The 18,118-nt window shown below is 41.3% G+C and overlaps 1 protein-coding gene across 1 annotated transcript in view; it reads left to right on the top strand.

The window, feature by feature from the left end:
* The window catches only part of LOC129693885 (interferon-induced protein with tetratricopeptide repeats 5-like), a 33,593-nt gene extending 16,732 nt beyond the window's left edge, over positions 1-16,861 (top strand). Inside the window, exon 2 of the mRNA XM_055630626.1 lies at positions 11,170-16,861. Coding sequence (XP_055486601.1) covers positions 11,170-12,631 — 1,462 coding nt within the window. The 3' untranslated portion in view covers positions 12,632-16,861. The remainder of the gene's footprint in view (positions 1-11,169) is intronic.
* The last annotated feature ends 1,257 nt before the right edge of the window (positions 16,862-18,118 follow it).

Genomic DNA, 18,118 nt, shown 5'->3' with positions numbered 1-18,118 from the left:
GGCCTGTTTCCACACTATATTACTTTATCACTCTGTGACCTGCCACATGGTCACATCTTCAAAAAACTCAATCAGATTTGTGAGAGACAACCTTCCACCTACAAAACCATGTGGACCATCCCTAATCAGTCCTTGTCTATCTAAGTTAACCATTTTGCTGAACTTTTATGCCAAGGCCTACTGGATCTCTCGGTTGCTAACCATTTTAATTCCCCTTAAACATCACATATCCATTGTCACCAGAGATGCTGCCTGACTCGCTTCGTTACTAGAGCATTTGTGTCTATCATAGGAAAGATGTTGTAAAGCTGGAAAGGGTGCAGAGAAGGTTTATGAGCATGCTGACAGGACTAGAATGCCTGAGCTACAGGGAGAGGTTGGGCATGCAAGTACAGTATTTGTTGGAATACAGGAGGATGAGGCGTGATCCAAAGGGCCTGTTGGGACAAAGGCCTTAAACAGTGAAACATAGAAAATAAGTGCAGGAGTAGGCCACTCGGCCTTTCGAGTCAGCACCACCATTCAATATGATCATGGCTGATCGTCCAAAATCTGTACCCCAATCTAAACTTTCCCCATAATCCTTCATTCCCCTAGCCCGAAGTGCTAAATCTAAATCTCTCTTGAAAACATCCAGTGAATTGGCATCCACTGCCTTCTGTGGCAGAGAATTCCACAGATTCACCACTCTCCGAGTGAAATATTTTTCTTCATCTCAGTCCTACCCTTTATTCTTAAACTGTGTGTGACCCCTGGTTCTGGACTCCCCCAACATCAGGAACATTTTTCCTGCAGGTACCCTGTCCTCTAAGAATTGTATACGTTTTATAAGATCCCCTCTCATTCTTCTAAATTCCAGCGAATACAAGCCCAGTCGACACATTCTTTCATCATACGTCGGTCCCGCCATCCCGTGAATTAACCTGGTGAACCTATGCTGCACTCTCTCAATAGCAATAATGTCATTCCTCAAATTAGGAGACTATAATCGCACACAATACTCCAGGTGCGCTCTCACCAGAGACCTATCCAACTGCAGTAGGACTTCCTTTTTTCCCAAACTAAAATCCTCTCGCAATGAAGAATGTATTGACTTTCTTCACTGCTTGCTGTACCCTGCATGCTTACTTTCAGTGACTGATGTACAAGCACACCCAGGTCTCGTTGCACCTCCTCCTACCTGCCAACCAGTTCTCTATCCATGTCAATACACTATCCCCAATATCTTATGCTCTAATTTTGCACACTAATCTCTTGTGTGGTACCTTGTCAAAGGCTTTTTGAAAGTCCAGCCAAACCACATCCACTAGCTCGTCCTTATCCATTCTACTTGTTACATCATCTAAAAATTCCAAAAGATTAGTCCTTCTGAAATCCATGCTGACATTGACTGATCCCGTCACTGCTTTCCAAATACACTGCTATAACATCTTTAATAATCAACTCCAGCATCTTCCCCACTACCGATGTAAGGTTAACTGGTCTATAATTCCCCGTTTTTAACCACAAAACTTACAAAATTCTTAAGAGGTTGGATAGGCTAGATGCAGGAAGATTGTTCCTGATGTTGGGGAAGTTCAGAACAAGGCGTCACAGTTTAAGGATAAGGGGGAAATCTTTTAGGACCGAGATGAGAAAAACATTTTTCACACAGAGAGTGGTGAATCTGTGGAATTCTCTGCCACAGAAGGTAGTTGAGGCCAGTTCATTGGCTATATTTAAGAGGGAGTTAGATGTGGCCTTGTGGCTAAAGGTATCAGGGGGTATGGAGAGAAGGCAGGTACAGGATACCGAGTTGGATGATCAGCCATGATCATATTGAATGGCGGTGCAGGCTCGAAGGGCCGAATGGCCTACTCCTGCATTTATTTTCTATGTTTCTATATTTTCTCTCCCTCCTTTCTTAAAAAGTTGAATTAAACTGATCCAGAGTCGAGAGAACATTGAAAAATGATCACCAATGCATTCACGATATCTAGGGCCACCTCCTAGAGTTCTCTGGGATGCAGACCATCTGGCCCTGGGAAACCTTGACTGGCTGTTTTTATATTTCCCACACGCTTTCTTTCATGCTCCTTTTCCCCCTCTTAATTAACCCCTTTGTGCTCCTCTGTTGAGTTCTAAATTTCTCCAAGTGCTCTGGTTTGCCGTTTCTTCTGCCCAATGTAAATGCCTCTTCCTTGGCTTTAACACTAACCTTGACTTCCCTTGTCAGCCACAGTTGAGCTGCCTTGTTTCCATGTATATGACTCTGACTCTAGGTGTGAGATGCTGCAGCTTGGGTAGAATGTAAGGGGAATGTATTCAGTTAATGGACAGATCCTTAACTGTATTTATCAGACCTTGAACATCTTTGGGTCCAAACCTGTAGATCCCTGAAAGTGGCATCACAAGTAGATAATGTGGTGACAAAGGCTTATGGTACATTTGCATTCAAGGGTTGGGGCATTGAGTATAATAGTCAGGAAGTCATTGTGCTGCTTTATTGGGCTTTGCAGAGACATTTGGAGCATGACAGATTGGTTGTGGAGACTTTGGAGAATGGAGGAGATTTACCAGAATACTACATGGATTAGAGGGTGTTAGCTATAAGAGTAGGCACAAGGAACTGCAGGTGCTGGGTCCTGAGCAAAAAACACAACATGCTGGAGTAACACAGTGGATCAGGCAGTATCTCTGGAGAAATTGAAAGGCCATGTTTCAGTGCGGGATCCTTCTTCGGAATGTAGTAGAGGGGAAAAAGCTAGAAGAGTTATGTGGGCAGCACCATGCCAGGATGATGATAGCAGATGAGGGGTTCATTGGCAGATGGGTGGTGGCACCTACTTGTTGTAAATGTTCAGGGAAACAGTCGTCTAGTCTACACTTAGTCTTGCTACCGTAAAGGAGGCCATATCGGAAGCATTGAATGTAGTAGGTGCACGGGAACTTCTGTCTCTCCTGGAAGGGTTGCTAGGCTCCCTGTAATGGAACAGATGTAGTGACAGGAGGTACATCTGCAGAAGCAGGAGAAAGTGCCTGGTGGGGGCCATGATTTGGGTTGGAAGGGATGAATGCACCATGGAATTTTGGAGGGAGCGGGTTCTGCATAAAGTAGAAAGTGGTGGGGATAGGCGGATGTGTACCTCCAATCCAAGGAGAGATAGCTGAATGGATAGATAATTGGCTTCATGGAAGGAAGCAGCGGATGATGGTGGAAGGTTGCTTTCCAGACTGGAGGCCTGTGACTAGTGGTGTCTATCAGGATCTGGTGCTGGGCCCTTTGCTAGTTGTCATCTATATCAATGATTTGGGTAAGAACTCACAAGGCATATTAGCAAGTTTGCCGATGGATACTAAAATGGGTGCTAATGTGAATCCTGAAGATGGTTGGCTAAATTTGCAGCATCATCTTGATCAGTTGGTCAGGTGGGCTGAGGAATGGCTGATGTAGAGCAGAGGGATCTAAGAGTGCAGGTGCATAGTTCCTTGAAAGTGGCATCATAGCTAGATAGTGTGGTCAAAACGGCTTTTGGCCCATTGGCCATCAGTCAGGGTATTATATGGAAGATGAGAGGCCATGTTACAGTTATAATAATAATAATAATAATAATACATTTTATTTGTATAGCGCTTTTCAAGGACTCAAAGTCGCTTTACATGGTGAGTCAAGAACAAAACAAAATAGAGCAGTAAGACAGAGATGCAAAGGGGAGGGGGACATGGGACTAAGGGTATGCAGAGGTGAAGAGATGGGTCTTGAGGCGGGACTGGAAGATGGTGAGGGACTCAGAAGTTCGGATCAATTGTGGGAGGGAGTTCCAGAGCCTGGGAGCTGCCCTGGAGAAAGCTCTGTCTCCAAATGTGCAGAGGTTGGATTTTAGAATGGAGAGGAGACCGGCTGAAATGGATCTGAGGGACCGTGAGGGTTGGTAGTGGGAGAGGAGGTCAGTGAGATAAGGGGGGGGGGGGGGGGGAAAGTGGTTGAGGGCTTTGTAGGTGAGGACCAGGATATATCAGGCATTGGTGAGGACACATTTATAATATTGTGTTCAGTTTTGGTCACCGTGTTATAGGAAAGATGTTGTCCAGCTGGAAAGGGTGCAGAGACGATTTGCAAGATGTTGCCGGGACTTAAGGGCCTGAGATATAGGGAGAGGTTGAGAGATGAAGGAATATGGTGATTGTGGTGGGCTGGTGCATTTATTTCAATGCAAGAGGTATTGTGGAGAAAGCAGATAACTTAGTCTGTTGCAATGCTCACGTCTAACTGGCCATTGTGGAAATGGAAAATTGAAGATAGGCATAAAATGCTGGAGTAACACAGTGGGACCGGCAGCATCTCTGGAGAAAAGCAATGGGTGACGTATCGGGTCAAGACCCTTCTTTTCAGACTGAAGAAGAGTCTCAACACGAAACGTCACCCATTGCTTCTCTCCAGAGATGCTGCCGGTCCTGCTGAGTTACTCCCGCTTTGTGTCCATCTTTAAATGACGTCACTCGTTCCAGACGGCTGTGCGTGTGCATGTAATCGCGCCCGACCTTTGCAGGACCAACGCGACCACGATGTCGCGTAATTTGCATGCCAAGGACACCTAAGTGGGACAAGCCGTTATGATTCTATCTCCTTAATTTATAAGATTGTTTTGAACACGGAGAAGGTAAGACCTTGTGGTACTCCAGTACTCAATTGGAGTAAGTGAAAATATAACTTTACAAGGCAAGGGCTTGGGAGGGCAATCTGTGAGCAATTGTTATAGGGTGCATCTACTTCTAACATGTGGAAATCGTTTTTAAAGATCAGTTGAGGTAACAGGAGAGGTACTAAACAACTACTTTGCAGGGCTCGAAATTAACGGTCGCCCGGGTGCCAATGGCGACCTAAAGTCCTGCCCGGACACCTAAAACCATTTGCCCGGTTTGGCAAGCACCCGGGACACCTATAGTCAACTGCGAGCAGGCCCCCTCTCTATCTCTATCTCTATCTCTCTCTCTCTCTCTCTCTCTGTCACTCTCCGTCTTCGCCCGCCATCCGTATCCATGTCCGGGCCACTGGCTCTCCGCTCTCCGCCCTCTCCTCATCCGTGGGCACGGCCGGCTGCCCTGCACATGCGCACTGTCACGGCAAAAGGGCAGCGCCGAGCACTTTCTCCCTCCCTTTGCATTGTGGGAGACCTGGCCACCATGCTGTCTAGTTGCCGCCTCACCGTAACCACTGAAAACCAACGCAGAATCAATCCCTGGAGCCTGAGTAACTCCCTGGAGTAACTCTTGCTTCAGGGAGCTAGAGTTACTCCAAAAATATTCCAAATGGAATTTAAACTGGAGGTGATGAAGGGTCCACCACCAAACTCCAAACTCTGAACAATAACAGCCTATTGCACTTTATCTGTTTATTTATTGTGTATATATATATATGATCTATGGTATACAGACACACTGAACTTTTCTCTCCTGTTCTGTATTAGAAAGAATTGGAGAGTTTCCTTTATTGTCATTCAAACAATAGTTTGAATGAAATTGCGTACCTTGCAGTCATGACAGAAAAAAAAAGCAACAGAACACACAATGAACACAGTTTAACACAAACATCCATCACAGTGAATCTCCAGGCACCTCCTTCCTGTGATGGAGGGCAAAAAGTCTTAGTCTTATCTCTTCCTTGCTTGTTCTCCCGCAGCGTTGAGGCGATCCAGGCCCTCGATGTTGGGCACCCAGCCGGGTGATGGTAACTCCCGCAGCCGATTCAAGCTCCGCGAACGGGCCAGTTATTATGTTTACATATTTTGTTGTGCTGCAGCAAGCAAGAATTTCATTGTCCTATCTGAGACACATGACAATAAAATTCTCTTGACTCTTGACTTGGACTTAAGCAAAAAAGGGTTCTTAAATTTAGTTGCGTCTGGTTGGGTAACTATGGTAGGGTGAAGACTATTCCATGCTTTAATTCTGCGGTGGAACTCCATGGAGCAGCCAGCATCTCTGTGGTATATATCATGTCTTGATTGGTGAATTAGTTTATGACATTATTTGAAGCAGAAATAATATGTGAATGCTCCATTGAGCATAATTCCGCTTGGTAACAATGCACTTCGTCGGAGCACATTATCGCACGCGTCATGCAAGCCGTCTTAGATGACCACCTAAACTGTCATTTGTCAACCTAAAAAGCTGCCTAAATTGCCCGGCTGGCAACAGGGAAAAAAAATTATGTGAGAACCCTGCTTTGCCTCTGTTTTGCCTCTGTTTTCCCCAAAAAGGGGAAATGGAGGACAGTGAGATCAGCGTGGAGAACATTAATATGCAAGGGCAGTTTGAGATTAAAAAGGAGGAGATGTTCGGGCTCTTGAAGAGAACCAAAGTGGATAATTCCACAGGACCCAATGGGACACCCCAGGTTATTAAGGCAAGAGCGGAAATTGTAGACCCCTTGATGAAGATCTTTGCATCTTTGCTAGTCACAGGCAAGGACCTGAGGGACTGGGGAGTTGCTAAAGTTGTTCTTTTATGTTAGAAGCGAAGTATGGAGAATCTAGGGAATTATAGAAACATAGAAAATAGGTGCAGGAGTAGGCCATTCGGCCCTTCGAGCCTGCACCGCCATTCAATATGATCATGGCTGATCATCCAACTCAATATCCCGTACCTGCCTTCTCTCCATACCCCCTGATCCCTCTAGCCACAAGGGCCACATCTAACTCCTTCTTAAATATAGCCAATGAACTGGCCTCAACTACCTTCTGTGGCAGAGAGTTCCAGAGATTCACCACTCTCTGCGTGAAAAATGTTCTTCTCATCTCCGTTCTAAAGGATTTCCCCTTTATCCTTAAGCTGTGAGCCCTTGTCCTGGACTTTCGCAACATCGGGAGCAATCTTCCTGCATCTAGACCCCTTGTTCCCCAACATCGGGAACAATCTTCCTGCATCTAACCTGTCCAATCCCTTAAGAATTTTGTAAGTTTCTATAAGATCCCCTCTCAATCTCCTAAATTCTAGGCTAGTGACCCTTACGTACGAGTGGAGCAATGCTACTAGAGAGGGTACTTCAGGATAGGATTGACTCCTATTTGGAGGAGAATGAGTTAATTAGGGATAGGCAGCATGGCTTTATACATGGCAGGGCATGTCTGACTAACTTGATTGGATTTTTTGAGGAGGTGACAAAGGTGATCACTAAGAATTGGCAATAAACATACCAATAACAAGATTTCGTTATATGCAGACGATGTACTCTTATACATCACCAACTCCCAAGTTAGTATCCCAAATGTATTAAACCTTAAATAACAATATGGTGCCTTTTCAGGGTATAGAATAAACTGGAATAAAAGTGAAATTATGCCAATTAAAGCTCAACACCCTTCACAACTCCAAAAATTTCCCTTTAGAATTGTTACTGAAAAAAATAGATACCTTGAAGGTGAAATACACCTCTCCATTTCAAACAAATTTCCCACCATTTATTACTAAACTAAATGCCCTCAATCAATTCTGGAAAACGTTCCCTATTTCCCTTATAGGTAGAGTAAATGCCATAAAGATGATCTTCCTTCCACAACTCTCTATATTTATTTCAATCAATACCGATATATCTCCCCAAAAGTTTAAAAAAAAATTGGACTATTATCATTTGGGACTACAAAATCCACAGAATACATAAAAGACATTTGTGTAAATCTAAAGAAAATGGAGGATTAGCACTTCCTAATTTCCTTTTCAACTACTGGGCGACTAATATTAAAAACATAATTTTCTGGATGGATGATACATGTCAACGGGTAAATTGGTTAAAAATGGAGAGGGAAGATTGTTTGCCTTTTAACATAGGCGCAATTCTTTCTCCAACACATCTGAGTAAATCAATGTATGAGCAAAATCCGATAATACACAGTATCCTACGTATTTGGAAACAGTTGAAATTAAGTCTCAAACTGAGAAATTTTTCTCTCCTTCTACCAATTGCTAACAATCCCAACTGTCTACTTTAGATAAGGTGTTTGCACAATGGAAAAACTCAGGAATTAAAACGGTGGGAGATCTCTACGAGAAGGGGATTTTCCTCGCATTTCAAGAACTACAGGAGAAATATCAGTTGAAAGCAAGCAATCTTTTTAAATATCTTCAAATCCGAGATTATGTGAAAACATATACATAAGACTGTCGTTTTATGGGTCCAGATATACTAGACGATTGTATGAATAGACATGTTATGAATAAATATGAATAGCAAGTTAACATCCTACATTTATAACACTCTTTTAATTGTGCATACCCCATCTTCTCAGATGTATAGGCGAGCATGGGAAGACGAGTTGGGTTTATTTATTTCAAAGGATATCTGGGAGGAAAGCATACTATGCATACATTACTGCTCTCTCAATGTCAGGCACTCCCTGATACAATTTAAAATACTGCATAGGCTTTACTATTCAAAGACTAAATTGAATAAGATCTTCCCAACCGTCTCCCCTATTTGTGATAAATGCCACCTCCAAGAAGTGACTTTAACCCATTCTTTTGCTTCCTGTTTAAAGACACAAAACTTCTGGAGGGGAATATTTGATATCTTCTCTAAAATACTTAAAATTAAACTGGAACCAGATATAAAACTGATCACATTAGGTATGTCAGAGGCCTGCTCTAAGCTAACAATATTTCAAAAATGTTTCCTTGACTACGGCCTAATAACTGCGAAAAAACTCATACTCAAATTTTGGAAAAAGCAACAGTTCCCACAGTGAAGATGTGGATTACTGACATGTCCGAGACACTACATTTAGAAAAGATTAGGCTTGTTTTGGCTGAAAAAGCAGATCAATTTCTCAAAACATTGCTCCTCTTGCACTTCTTTGGTAGTTTAGGGGTATTTTCCTTCCTTTCTTTTCTTTTACTTTTTCTTCATTCTCCCCTTTTTACTCTTTATTTTTAGGTTTCAATGTTAAAAATTAAGCTGTACAAAAATTGTATAACTGTCATGTTGATTGCCTTATTCCTGTACAATTGCTTCAAATAAAATAAATTTAAAAAAAAAAGAGTTGGCAATGGATATAGTCCACATGGATTTTAGTAAAGTGTTTTTGATAAGGTCGTATGGATTCAGAATATGGATTCAGAATGAGTTTACTGCAAGTTAACAGAGGGTTGTTGTGGATAAATAATAATCAGTCCGGAGGGCTGTGACCAGTGCAATTGCACAGGAATCTGTGCTGGGACGTCTGTTGTTGTGATATATATAAATGACTTGGACGTAAACTTAAGCAGGTTGGTTGATAGGTTTACAGATTACACCAAGATTTCTGGGGTCGTGGACCGTGAGGAAGGCTGTGAGACAGCGGGATATAGATCTGCTATGGAAACAGGAGTGAAATGGCAGATGGAGTTGAATCCAAGCAGGTTTAAGGTGTTACACTTTGGGAGCTCATATATAAAGTGAAGATACACAAGTAATGGCATGACCGTCAACAGCCTTAATATGCAGAGGGATCTTGGGGTCCAATTCCACTCCTCCATGAAAGTGGCAACACAAGTAGATAGAGTTGTAAAGGTTTGCTTGCCTTCACAGATCAGGGCATTGAGCATAAGAGTCAGGATGTCATGAGATTAGATTAGATTAGATTCAACTTTATTGTCATTGCACATTGTACAAGTACAGTACAACAAAATGCAGTTTTGCATCTCACCAGGGTGCAAAGTAGTAAAGTGCTGATTAAGACAATATATACAAATGAAGATATATTGGTGTATGTACATCGGCATATATATATATATATATATATACAGATAGTTGTTAAGGTGCAAAAGATTGACAAAAGAATGTGCTATATTCTGGTGACTATAACTTAACTATAAATTATATAAACTATAAATAATACTGATGAGAAGGGGGGGGGGGGGGGAAGGGCTAACGCCGGGCCTGTGAGTTCAGCAGGGTAATGGTATTGGGGAAGAAGCTGTTCCTTAGCCTGCTGGTGCAAAACCTGAGGCTCCTGTACCGCCTCCCTAATGGGAGGAGGGCAAACACTCCATGGTTGGGGTGTGAGGTGTCCTTAATGATGTTGCCAGCCCGTCTCAGACACCGTGTGCGGTGAAGGACATCCATGGCAGGGAGCGGGGCACCGATGATGTGATGGGCGGTTTTCACCACCCGTTGCAGTGCCTTCCTGTCAGCTGTGGTGCAGCTGCTGTACCATACCGTGAAGCAGGTGGTCAGGATGTTTTCTATGGTACAGCGGTAGAAGTTGACAGGATCTGAGGGGACAGGTGAGCTTTCTTAAGGCCCGTCAGAAAGTAGAGGTGCTGCTGCGCCTTTTTAATCAGTTTGGCGGTGTTGAGGGACCAGGACAGATCTTCAGAGATGTGTACCTCGAGGAATTTGAAGTTGGAGACGCGCTCCACCTCAGTCCCGTTTATGTGGATGGGGGTGTGTCTGCCGCCTGTGGTCTTCCGGTAGTCCACAATGATTTCCTTTGTCTTCTGTGTGTTGAGGACAAGGTTGTTGTTGGTACACCAAGCTGCCAGGTGCTGGACCTCCTCCCTGTAGGCTGATTAGTTGTCACTGATCAGTCCTACCACCGTGGTGTCGTCAGTGAATTTTATGATGAAGTTGGAGCCATGCATAGGGACACAGTCGTGGGTGAAGAGGGAGTAGAGGAGAGGGCTGAACACACAGCCCTGTGGCACCCAGTGAGGCAGCTTTATTGGACTTTTTACTAGGAATTTTGCATATAATTCTGGTTGCCCCATTACAGGAAGGATCTGGAGGCTTTGGAAAAGGTGCAGATGAGGTGTACCAGAATGTTGGCTGGATCAGGGGATATTAATTATTGGGAGCCTTTGGACAGACTTGGATTGTTTTCTCCAGAGTGCCAGAGGCTATGGGGAGAGCTGATAGAATTACATAATAGTGTGAGAGGCATTGACAGGAAAGACAGCCAGACCTGGGATGGAGAAATTAAATACTCAAGGGCATAAGTTTAGCATGCGAGGGGCAAGGTTTGAAGGAGATGTGTCGTCCAACATTTTTACATTGAGGGTGGTGAGAGCTTGCAATGTACTGCCAGGGTTGGTGGTTGAGGCAGATATGATAGAGGCATATCAGAAAAGCAAATCTAGCATGCCTGATCTGCTGACTGTTTGTGAAGTGTTAGATGTGTTCTGAGACTGATTTTCACGTGTTTTCTTCCCTTACAGCAAAACAGTGAGGGATTTGTTAAAGGAGAAGCTCGATCAGCTTCAGTGTCACTTCACGTGGGGCCCACAGAAGGAGACCATTGACCTGGATGATATGGTGTACAGATTACAAGATTCTATAGATCTGAATTTGAAGTATAAGGCCAGGTCCTACAACCAACTCGCTTTTGTAAACTGCCTGCAAGGCAACAGTGAGGAAGCTATTCAAAACTTACAGGAAGCTGAAAAGATTCTGAGGGAGAACCACAAAGATGCATTTGAAAGAAGAAGCATCATCACCTATGGAAACTATGCCTGGGTGCATTACCACATGGGACAACTGGACAAGGCCCAGTCCTACCTCGACAAGCTGGAGATGATCTGTAAACCACTCACAGATGGTCCTCGCTATACAGCAATGACACCTGAAGTGTATGGGGAGAAGGGGTGGTCATTGTTGAGATCGGCAGCTCAACACTATGAGGAGGCTATGAAATGTTTTGAGAAAGCTCTGGAGGAAGATCCTGACAATACAGAATGGATCATGGGCTATGCAACAGTTCTGTTTCGTCTGGAATCAATGCCAGGGAAACACAAAAGTAGTCAGAGCATGAGTCATCTGCGACGTGTTCTGGAGCTTGATCCAGATGAATCTTTGGCCATGGTGATGTTGGCCCTAAAACTGCAACAGGACAAGCAAAAGAAGGAAGCAAATGAATTAGTTGAACGAGCTTTACAGAAAAGCCCTGATGTTCCAAAAGTGCTTCGTAATGCTGCAAAATTTTACAGACGAGAACGAGCTGTGGAAAAGGCAATTGAGCTGCTGGAAAAAGCATTAGGAATCACTCCAATGAACAGTGTCCTTCACGACCAAATAGGTATGTGCTATAATGTGCAACTACTTGAACTGTTCCAAAATCCATTGAGCTCTGATCCACAATATCCTGAATTTCAACAGAAAATGGTGTTGATCAATCATTGCAAACATCACTTTGGAAAGGCATTTGAACACCGTCCAAAGACTGCTACTAAATCACAACTAGATTATGCAGACATCTGTATAAGAAATGGAGAGTATTCCGAAGCAGCAGAGGTCTACAGCAAACTGCTGAAGTTAGAGGGCATTCGTCCAGAAAATATGCAGAAAATATATTTACAGGCTGGCGCATTTGAAATGTACCGGAGAAAGTCTGATTTAAATGCTGTCAACTTGTTGCAGAAAGGACTGAAGATTAAAAATAACACACATGACTGGAAATTGTGTTATAAACATTTGGACAAGTGGGTAAACAGGAAGCTTTGCAGGGATGCACATGACAGCAAGGCCCTTGGTGTCAAAGGATTTCTGCATCAGATGGATGGGCACAAGTCTGAAGCTATTGAATACTTTGAAAAGGCTTTGGAATTTGATCCCAGCAATGAAGAATATCTCAGTGCTCTTTGTGAATTACGCCTTTCATTTGAAGAGCATCATGAACTTTGAAAGATGCAATACTTTCATCTGACCCAAGAAAAGAATGAATGTGGTGTTTGTTTCACTAATTATATTCTGTTCTCACCTTCTCCAATTGGGAACTGTACGCATGAAGGTGACATTTTTAAAGATGACCTTGTTGTAATACTATCTAACCTATGTGGTTCTTAGAAGAATAATGACACTTTTGTTTCATTGAAACCTAGAAAACAGGTGCAGGAGTAGGCCAATTGGCCCTTCAAGTCAGCACCACCATTCAATATGATCATGGCTGATCGTCCAAAATCAGTACCCTGTTTTGGCTTTTTCCACATATCCCTTCATTCCCCTAGCCCGAAGAGCTAAATCTAACTCTCTTGAAAACATCAAGTGAATTGGCCTCCACTGCCTTCTGTGGCAGGGAATTCCACAGATTCACAACTCTCTGCATGAAAACGTTTTTCCTCATCTCAATCCTAAATGGCCTACCCCTTATTATTAAACTGTAAGCACTGGTTCTGGACACACCTCGGATCGGGAGCATTTTTCCTTCAACTACCCTGTCCAATCCTCTAAGAATTTTACATGTTTCCATAAGATCCCCATTTTCAAATTTTCAGACGACGCCACCGTTTTTCCACAAAGCCTTCAACCTCCTTGTCTAAATCATTAATATACAACATGAAGAGTAGTGGCCCCAGCACCGACCCTTGCAGAACTCCACTAGTCACTTGAAAAGGCCCCGTTTATTGCCACTCTTTGTCTTCTGCCTTCCAGCCAACCTGCTTTCCATGCTAGTATCTGCACTTTGATACTGTGGGCTCTCATCTTCCTAAGCAGCCTAACGTGTGGCACCTTATCAAAGGCTTTCTGACAATCCAAGTAAACAGCATCTACTGAATCTCCTTTGTCTATCCTGCTATTTACTTCAAAGAAATCCAGCAAATTTGCCAAGCGAGATCGCCTCATCACAAAGCCACGCTGACCAGCCTATTTTAGCGTGAACTTTTTTTTCTTTTTTAAATCTTTTTATGCGTTTTTTTCAAAGGCAAAAACAAAAGAACAAAAAAGTAATGATAAAAATAACAGTGATATTGATACATAAGCGTTACATTAATGGCAGGTATAACCTAAATATGAGTCCAGTGTCAATATACACATTGAATATAGACCTCCCAGTCTCTATGCAAATATAGTTAAGTATTTAACAGAGAACTTACACGTATAAAAACAAAAAGATAAAAAGAAAAAAGAGAAAAAACAAAAAAATAAACCCCCCCTAAACTAAAGAAGAAAATAAAGCAAAGCAAAACAGAATCTGGTCTGCAAAGTGTTTCAACAATTTAAGTCCTTGTTTGTCGTCAAATCCGTTCCACCGTATACCAGTAAAAAATAAATTATTATAACAGTTGGAGAGGGGACAATTTATGTCGTATGAAAATGTTGAATAAAACTTCCCCAAGTCCTATCAAATTTAACCAAGGGTTCAACAATGCCACTCCTGATTTATTTCTAAATTTAAACATGATATCTATACTGGACTCGCTGGATGTCCCTATCCAGCTATCTAGCAAGTTAAACAATTAATCCAATAAAGACCCGTAGACACGAGATGTTGTTGATTCTTTACTGTATTCAACTGTGAACTGTAACATACAAGCAGAAAGGGAAACCGCATATTTAGTAACGTTATACACTTGGTATAGAAACATAAACTATGATGCCACCACTAAATACAATGCTGTTATGTAAGAAACCAGCCAGGGCACATGAAACATTCTTAACTATTAATAATAGCAATCCTGCACAATAACGTATAAAGTTGCTGTTACTCAAACATGATTACTCACAGACAATGCGTCTAACAAACTGGTGCGGTGGGATGGCAGTAAATTACACACTAGAATTACAGTCTGCACCATGCGGTAGTGTCCCTGAGCTGGGCTTCCTGGTCTATGACAACTTCCTGCCTAACAGGAAAGGTAACTCAAAGCTGTAGGAACCTGAACATCTAGCAGGTGGCATTAATACCTGTAAACAGAAAGTGGTCCAGCACAATATCGTTTATGAATACCAATGGAGTGTGGTCGGAGGGTTGGAATCTTTCCATTTAAATGAAATAGATCTTCTGGCAATTAATGTGGTAAAAGCAATCAGCTGAAGGGTGGAACGGGACAGATGGATATAATCTAACATTGGCAGCCCAAAAACTGCAGTAATAGGATGAGGTTGTAAATCAATACCGAAAACTACAGAAATATCAAAAATCTATTTCCAATATTTTTCCAAAAGTGGGCAGGACCAAAACATATGGGTCAGTGAGGCTACTTCAGAATTACATCTGTCACAGGTAGGATTTATTTGACGATAAAATCAAGCTAACTTATCTTTTGACATATGAGTTCTGTGAACCACCTTGAATTGTATCAAAGTGTGTCTTGCACACATTGAGGGAGTATTAACTAATTGAAGAATCCTCTCCCATTTCTCTATAGATAAAGAAAATTGAAGTTCTCTTTCCCAGTCATTCTTAATTTTATCAAATGTACCTTTTTTTAATTTCAAAATCAACTCATAAATAGTCGTTATTAAGCCCTTCTGATAAGGATTAAATATAAAAATTTTGCCAAGATATCGGTTTGATGTGGTAACGTAAAAAAGGGTGGAGTTGCCCTCAAAAAATGTCTAATTTGTAAATATCTAAAAAAATGTGAGTTAGGTAAATTTTATTTATTGGAGAGTTGTTCAAAAGACATAAAACAACGAACCGAAAACAAATCACGAAAAGCTACTAATCCCTTCCTCTTCCATAACAGAAAGGCTTGATCAGTGCTAGAAGGTTGGAAGAAAAAATTAGATATGATAGGACTCGATATAATAAAATCATTCAATCCAAAAAACTTACAAAATTGAAACCATATTCAGTGTATGTCTTAATATTGGGTTGGTCGTGTATTTATTCAATCTCATAATTGCAAAAGGTAACGAGGCCCCTAGAATAGAAGCCAATGATAGCCCTTGCGTAGAATCACGTTCAAGATTTATCCATCCTGGACATTGGGTATCTTCTAAATCTTTTGTCCAAAACATTAAATAGCGAGCATTAACTGCCCAATAGTAAAATCTAAGGTTTGGCAGTGCCAAACCACCAACTTTTTCTGATTTCTTTATGTATTTAAGTCTGGAATTTTTATTCTGCCATATATATAAGGACATTTTGGAGTCAATAATATCAAAGAAAGATTTAGAAATAAAAAAATTGTTATTGTCTGAAATAAATATAAAAATTTAGGTAAGGTAAACATTTTAATAGCATTGATTCGGCTTATTAGAGATAAGGACATTGGTGACCATTTAGTGCAGTGGTTCTCAAATGGGGGTACGCGTACCCCCGGGGGTACGTGAAGGCACTCCAGGGGGTACGTGAGATTTTAAAATATAGGCCTACATATACAGGGCCGGCCTTGGGATGTGCGGTGCCCAATTGGGAACAATTTTGGTGGGCCCCAGGTTCCCAGCCAAGGTGTGTCAGCCCAGTTATTTAGTATATATTATGAAATTGTACACTAGGTGCTATGGATTATACACTGTGTGAATCTCTCCTGCTCCCTCCCGTTTGACTGTCAGTAGCTCCGCTGGCTTCCAACCTTTACCGTAGCTGCTAATTACCATTAAACTGCATTATGTGATTGGACACAATGCCCTTGGAGACAGCGGCTGATTGGACGGGAGGAGACCTATTTGTTGATTGGACGGGTATTTTAAAGAAAGCTGGTTGGTGATTGGATGCAACCCCCTTAGAGACCGCAATTGATTGGCCGCCAAATAAAATGGTCAAATCTGTAACATAAATCGCTGGTCAGTGCGAACTCAGTAGACTATCTGGTTGTATCTCCAAACTAAACAGTATAACATACAGGTACATTCATTTAAAATTAAAGTCAGTGATGATTTCACATGATTTCTTACTGTGTAAAGCTCAATATCTGACCAATTTCTGTTTAACACGTTTTTATAATAATAATAATAATAATAATAAGTTTATTTATATAGCACATTTATAGTCAATTTTCATTGACCCCAAAGTGCTTTACATAATTTAAAAATCAGTTGCATACAAAGCATAAAGATGGGTTAACTAAATAATAAAATGCATAAACAGGACACAACATGTAACATAAACATCCACCACAGCATTCATCACTGTGGTGGAAGGCACAAAAAATTTTGGCCGTCCTCCTCCATTCCCCCCCCCCCCCTCGTGGACAAGACCAGAGTCCAGAGTCCAGTCCAGGATCGGTCTTTCCTCACCGGAGACCGCATTTGGTCTGCCGTGAGCATTTGCCTCTCCCAAAACAGTTCCTATCTAGCAAACCGATGATAAATATTTTTATTTTTTATTTTTAGCAATTTCTGCTTTTATTTAAAATTAAGTTAATGATTTCTTTTTGAGCACAGATCTTTACTATGATCCCAAAAGAGGACACTTTATGTTGATAATTATTTTTATGTGCACAAATCTTTATTTATAATTAAGTTAATTATTTCTTTCTTTTTTTTAGTTATATCTTTTTATTTCCAAATAGTTCAAGAGAGACCACTACAAAAGAGCAGTGTTTTGCACATTTATGGAGTTTTAAATGGTTAATTTTATAGTTTTAAATGGTTATATGGTTTTCACTACATTAGTTTGAATCACTACATTTTAGTGATGAGAAATATTTGCAATAAATTTAGTCATGGATTATTAACATTTAAAATGTTCGAAATAGTTTTTTTTTTCAAATGTTTGAATTTTGTATGTGTTTATCAGTTCCAAAGTTTAATAAATCAGACACTGATGGCACAATGCTCTGTTTTAAGTCTTTTTTTTCAACCAAAAATGCTTTGCGCTAGTTAGGGGGTACTTGTCTGAAAAAATATTTCACAGGCGGTACATCACTGAAAAATGGTTGAGAACCACTGATTTAGTGAACTGTTGTTTGATGTGGTCAATTAAAGGCGTAAAATTGGCTTTAAATAAATCCTTGTGTTTCTTAGTAATCTTAATGCCTAAATAAGTAAAACATTTGGTAGTCAATCTAAATGGAAACTGTCCACAATTTGAAACAAGATTGTTTAATGGAAAGAGCCTACTCTTACTAAGATTTAGTTCATAACCAGAAAAACTACTAAATTGATTAAGTAAAGCTACCATTGCCGGAATAGATTTCTCAGGGTTAGAAATGAATAATAACAGATCATCTGCATAAAGAGATAGCTTATGTGTCTTATTCCCACGGACAATACCAGAAATATTAGGGGATTCCTTAATAGCGGTGGCCAAAGTTTCCAAAGCGATATCAAACAGTAAAGGACTTAAAGGACAGCACTGTCTAGTACCTGGACAGCTGGTCCTTTCCCACATCAAATTCAGCATCCCTGCCTCACTGGACTCTCATCAATTTGCATACAGAGCAAATAGATCCACAGAGGATGCCATCTCTCTGGCTCTTCACACTGTCCTGACTCACCTGG

Source organism: Leucoraja erinacea, unplaced genomic scaffold (genome assembly GCF_028641065.1).
Source record: "Leucoraja erinacea ecotype New England unplaced genomic scaffold, Leri_hhj_1 Leri_459S, whole genome shotgun sequence".
In the NCBI taxonomy this organism is placed as follows: Eukaryota; Metazoa; Chordata; class Chondrichthyes; order Rajiformes; family Rajidae; genus Leucoraja; species Leucoraja erinaceus.
The sequence above is the reverse complement of the archived record's forward strand: the minus strand, read 5'-3'. Positions and strand labels throughout refer to the sequence as shown.